Source organism: Perca flavescens, chromosome 6 (genome assembly GCF_004354835.1).
Source record: "Perca flavescens isolate YP-PL-M2 chromosome 6, PFLA_1.0, whole genome shotgun sequence".
NCBI lineage: Eukaryota > Metazoa > Chordata > Actinopteri > Perciformes > Percidae > Perca > Perca flavescens.
Window position 1 is genome coordinate 4,183,733 of NC_041336.1, and position 6,000 is coordinate 4,189,732.

Genomic DNA, 6,000 nt, shown 5'->3' on the forward strand with positions numbered 1-6,000 from the left:
TTATAAGAGACTAGCTGTTAAAGTAAACTCCTGCCGGTGTTTCTGTCCCCTCTGTGTGTGTGTGTGTGTGTGTGTGTGTGTGTGTGTGTGTGTGTGTGTGTGTGTGTGTGTGTCTGCAGGCTGCTGAGGGCGAGCGGTGCATCCTGGGACGTCCTGCTGCTGCTGGCCGTCCTGCTGTCCTCCTCCTCGGTCCTGATCGCCGGTCTGGACGGAGCCTCGCAGTCCGACCGCACGTTTGAAGTCCTCTGCTCAGTGAGTCCACACGGCTGTACAGACAAATGTAGTAAAAAGTACAATATTTACCTCTGAGATGTACTGGACTACAAGTAGAAAGGAGAAGAACATGGAAATACTTAAGTAATAATAATATTGTCTCTCTACATACTACTCTCTACTGCTGTCTCTCTACATACTACTCTCTACCGTTGTCTCTCTACATACTCCTCTCTACTGACGTCTCTCTACATACTACTGTCTACTGTTGTCTCTCTACATACTACTCTCTACTGCTGTCTCTAAGTACTACTCTCTACTGTCATCTCTCTACATACTACTCTCTACCGTTGTCTCTCTACATACTACTCTCTACTGTCATCTCTCTACATACTACTCTCTACTGTTGTCTCTCTACATACTACTCTCTACTGCTGTCTCTCTACATACTACTCTCTACTGCTGTCTCTCTACATACTACTCTCTACTGTCGTCTCTCTACATACTACTCTCTACTGTCGTCTCTCTACATACTACTCTCTACTGCTGTCTCTCTACATACTACTCTCTACTGTCATCTCTCTACATACTACTCTCTACTGTTGTCTCTCTACATACTACTCTCTACTGCTGTCTCTCTACATACTACTCTCTACTGCTGTCTCTCTACATACTACTCTCTACCGTTGTCTCTCTACATACTCCTCTCTACTGACGTCTCTCTACATACTACTGTCTACTGTTGTCTCTCTACATACTACTCTCTACTGCTGTCTCTAAGTACTACTCTCTACTGTCATCTCTCTACATACTACTCTCTACTGTTGTCTCTCTACATACTACTCTCTACTGCTGTCTCTCTACATACTACTCTTTACTGCTGTCTCTCTACATACTACTGTCTACTGCTGTCTCTCTACATACTACTCTCTACTGCTGTCTCTACGTACTACTCTCTACTGTCATCTCTCTACATACTACTCTCTACTGCTGTCTCTCTACATACTACTCTCAACTGTTGTCTCTCTACATACTACTCTCTACTGTCATCTATCTACATACTACTCTCTACTGTCGTCTCTCTACATACTACTCTCTACTGTCGTCTCTCTACATACTACTCTCTACTGCTGTCTCTCTACATACTACTCTCTACTGTCATCTCTCTACATACTACTCTCTACTGTTGTCTCTCTACATACTACTCTCTACTGCTGTCTCTCTACATACTACTCTCTACTGCTGTCTCTCTACATACTACTGTCTACTGATGTCTCTCTACATACTACTCTCTACTGCTGTCTCTCTACATACTACTCTCTACTGCTGTCTCTCTACATACTACTCTCAACTGTTGTCTCTCTACATACTACTCTCTACTGTCATCTATCTACATACTACTCTCTACTGTCGTCTCTCTACATACTACTCTCTACTGTTGTCTCTCTACATACCACTCTCTACTGCTGTCTCTCTACATACTAATCTCTACTGTCGTCTCTCTACATACTACTCTCTACTGCTGTCTCTCTACATACTACTCTCTACTGCTGTCTCTCTACATACTACTCTCTACTGCTGTCTCTCTATGTACTACTCTCTACTGCTGTCTCTGTACATACTACTCTCAACTGTTGTCTCTCTACATACTACTCTCACCGTTGTCTCTCTACATACTACTCTCTACTGATGTCTCTCTACATACTACTCTCTACCGTTGTCTCTCTACATACTACTCTCTACTGATGTCTCTCTACATACTACTCTCTACTGCTGTCTCTCTACATTCTACTCTCTACCGTTGTCTCTCTACATACTACTGTCTACTGTTGTCTCTCTACATACTACTCTCTACTGCTGTCTCTAAGTACTACTCTCTACTGTCATCTCTCTACATACTACTCTCTACTGTTGTCTCTCTACATACTACTCTCTACTGCTGTCTCTACGTACTACTCTCTACTGCTGTCTCTCTACATACTACTCTCTACTGCTGTCTCTCTACATACTACTCTCTACTGATGTGTCTCTACATACTACTCTCTACTGCTGTCTCTCTACATACTACTCTCTACTGTTGTCTCTCTACATACTACTCTCTACTGCTGTCTCTCTACATACTACTCTCTACTGCTGTCTCTCTACATACTACTGTCTACTGATGTCTCTCTACATACTACTCTCTACTGCTGTCTCTCTACATACTACTCTCAACTGTTGTCTCTCTACATACTACTCTCTACTGTCATCTATCTACATACTACTCTCTACTCTCGTCTCTCTACATACTACTCTCTACTGTTGTCTCTCTACATACTACTCTCTACTGCTGTCTCTCTACATACTAATCTCTACTGTCGTCTCTCTACATACTACTCTCTACTGCTGTCTCTCTACATACTACTCTCTACTGCTGTCTCTCTATGTACTACTCTCTACTGCTGTCTCTGTACATACTACTCTCAACTGTTGTCTCTCTACATACTACTCTCTACCGTTGTCTCTCTACATACTACTGTCTAATGATGTCTCTCTACATACCACTCTCTACTGCTGTCTCTAAGTACTACTCTCTACTGTCGTCTCTCTACATACTACTCTCTACTGTTGTCTCTCTACATACTACTCTCTACTGCTGTCTCTCTACATACTACTCTCTACTGATGTGTCTCTACATACTACTCTCTACTGCTGTCTCTCTACATACTACTCTCTACTGATGTCTCTCTACATACTACCCTCTACTGCTGTCTCTCTACATACTACTCTCTACTGATGTCTCTCTACATACTACTCTCTACTGCTGTCTCTCTACATACTACTCTCTACTGTTGTCTCTCTACATACTACTCTCTACTGCTGTCTCTCTACATACTACTCTCTACTGCTGTCTCTCTACATACTACTCTCTACTGATGTCTCTCTACATACTACTCTCTACTGATGTCTCTCTACATACTACTCTCTACTGTGGTCTCTCTACATACTATTCTCTACTGCTGTCTCTCTACATACTACTCTCTACTGATGTCTTTCTACATACTACTGTCTACTGATGTCTCTCTACATACTACGCTCTACTGATGTCTCTCTACATACTACTCTCTACTGCTGTCTCTCTACATACTACTCTCTACTGCTGTCTCTCTACATACTACTCTCTACTGCTGTCTCTCTATGTTCTACTCTTTACTGCTGTCTCTCTAGATACTACTCTCTACTGCTGTCTCTCTACATACTACTGTCTACTACTGTCTCTACATACTATTCTCTACTGCTGTCTCTCTACATACTACTGTCTACTGCTGTCTCTCTACATACTACTCTCTACTGCTGTCTCTCTACATACTACTCTCTACTGTTGTCTCTCTACATACTACTGTCTACTGCTGTCTCTCTACATACTACTGTCTACTGCTGTCTCTCTACATACTACTCTCTACTGTTGTCTCTCTACATACTACTCTCTACTGTGGTCTCTCTACATACTACTCTCTACTGTTGTCTCTCTACATACTACTGTCTACTGCTGTCTCTCTACATACTACTGTCTAATGATGTGTCTCTACATACTACTCTCTACTGTTGTCTCTCTACATACTACTCTCCACTGCTGTCTCTCTACATACTACTGTCTAATGATGTCTCTCTACATACTACTCTCTACTGCTGTCTCTCTACATACTACTCTCCACTGCTGTCTCTCTACATACTACTCTCTACTGCTGTCTCTCTACATACTACTCTCTACTGCTGTCTCTCTACATACTACTCTCTACTGTTGTCTCTCTACATACTACTCTCCACTGCTGTCTCTCTACATACTACTGTCTAATGATGTCTCTCTACATACTACTCTCTACTGCTGTCTCTCTACATACTACTCTCTACTGTTGTCTCTCTACATACTACTCTCTACTGCTGTCTTTCTACATAATACTCTCTAAAGTTTCCACTGCTGCTTCTACATCCAACCGCCCGCCCTGTTAAAATGACAAAGAAAAGAGACCGAAGCTTTGTGCGTGTGGGTCGGAGCCCCGAGGAGATGCTACTTTCACATCTTTCAAAGCTTTTCAACAATCCCAAACCGTCCGTCTAAGTATTTCAATTTGAACTCAAGTTCACGTTGGATTTGTTTGTTCCTGCAGGTTCGTCTGTGGACTCTCTCTGTGGGACACACTGTGGGCTTCGCTGTGCTCTTCACCAAAACATGGAGGCTTTATTCACTCCGCAGACTCAAACAGACTCAGGTGAATAAACATAAAGGTGTTAAGGCGCTGACGCACCAACCCGATTATCGGCCGCCGGACAGTCTGGCGAGGTCGATGACTCCAGTCTGTTCGTGCCGTCGTCAGCCGAAGGAGCCGTCGGCTTTAATTTTGGCCGATTTGACTTGTTGGATCGGCCAGTGGGCAGTCGGACTTCCAATTACCGGAATTGACGAGTGGGATGAGGGTGACAAATAACACTCAAAATCTGACGAAATATTTTTGAACTGACCTTTGTTGATCTGAAATGAAGACATTTTCTGCAACTGCATGGCCTATTTCTCTCTTAAAATGTTTTCATGATATTATGGTCGGTTGAGAAATCCGGGAGCAGCCAGACCCACGTGACGCGTTCATCCAATCAGCTACCGGTTTTCATTTTTTGGAGCCCCGAGGAGCCTGCTGTTATGGAGACTTATTACACGCTCATGTTCTGAGGTGCTTTTTGGACCTCGGGGAGCCGACTGATCGGTCCGACTGCCTTTTCTGCCGATGGTCGGCCATTGGGTTGGTGTGTCAGAGCCTTTATTCACTCCGCAGACTCAAACAGAGTCAGGTAAATCACATTTTTCTCTGAATTAGTTCTCTAACAGTGAAATGTAACTGTGACTGACGGACAGCGCTCTGTCTCCAGAAGCAGAGAGCCGGCTGTGTGGTGCTCTGGATCTTCCTGTTGGATGTGTTTGTTTTGACCACCTGGCAGATCCTGGACCCTCTCAGACGGGTGGTGCTGCAGCACGGCTTACAGGTAACAATGCCAGGATTATTTCTGTTGATGGTACGGATGGATAGAGTCCTGTTCATTCCTGCGAGAGTTGCTCAGTGGCGCATGAGGCCAAAAAAACTACGAATACCTCATTGGGCTGCACAATATATTGATTTTTGCTTTTTACTGGCGTAATAAACACATTGTGAAAGGCTGCGAGATATGGCGAATAACACTCAGAGATTTTTTGTTAGTTCAGAGAAAATATCAGCAGAAAACTGCACTTTAAAATGTAACTGTCATTCTTTATTTAGTGCTGCCTTTATTAGCCTAGAAATCTAGACCACCCTAGCGGCAGCAAATATAATTTGGCTTGCGAGCTGGAAAAAAACAAACTCTAGTAAGGCCAATCCCATCGTGTATATGCGGAGCTACGTTACGTTCTGCGTCACCGTGGTCATCTTCAGGAAGTGAAGTCACGTCTGATTAGAACCCAAACCTCCATCTTTTTATCAACCTAACTCAGTAGTTTTGGTGTCTAAACTGAACCAAACGGGTTTAACCCTCCTGTTGTCCTTGGGTCAAATTTGACCCATTTTTTTTAAAAATGTCTATATCAGAAAAGTGGGTTTCTTTCAACCAAATTTTCTGAAAAGTAACGTGGATTGTTCCACACAACGCTCTTCACAAGTAAAATGAATGATCAGCCCACTACTTTCTTTAACTTTGGATGTTTTATTCAATTTAATAGCATTCAAAACAAATGTTTAAAAAAATGACAAATGTCTGCAAAAGCTTCAAAAAGGTGGAAAA

General features: G+C 42.9%; 1 protein-coding gene across 3 annotated transcripts in view; it reads left to right on the top strand.

Annotated features, from left to right (window-relative positions):
* Positions 1-6,000, top strand: part of LOC114557586 (gamma-aminobutyric acid type B receptor subunit 2) — a 30,658-nt gene that overhangs the window by 14,433 nt on the left and 10,225 nt on the right. For 2 of the 3 annotated variants that reach the window (XM_028581132.1, XM_028581133.1), the window contains exons 11-13: positions 120-252; positions 4,362-4,463; positions 5,116-5,229. In XM_028581132.1, the coding sequence (XP_028436933.1) occupies positions 120-252; positions 4,362-4,463; positions 5,116-5,229 (349 nt within the window). The remainder of the gene's footprint in view (positions 1-119; positions 253-4,361; positions 4,464-5,115; positions 5,230-6,000) is intronic. The other variant, XM_028581134.1, reaches the window with a different exon arrangement.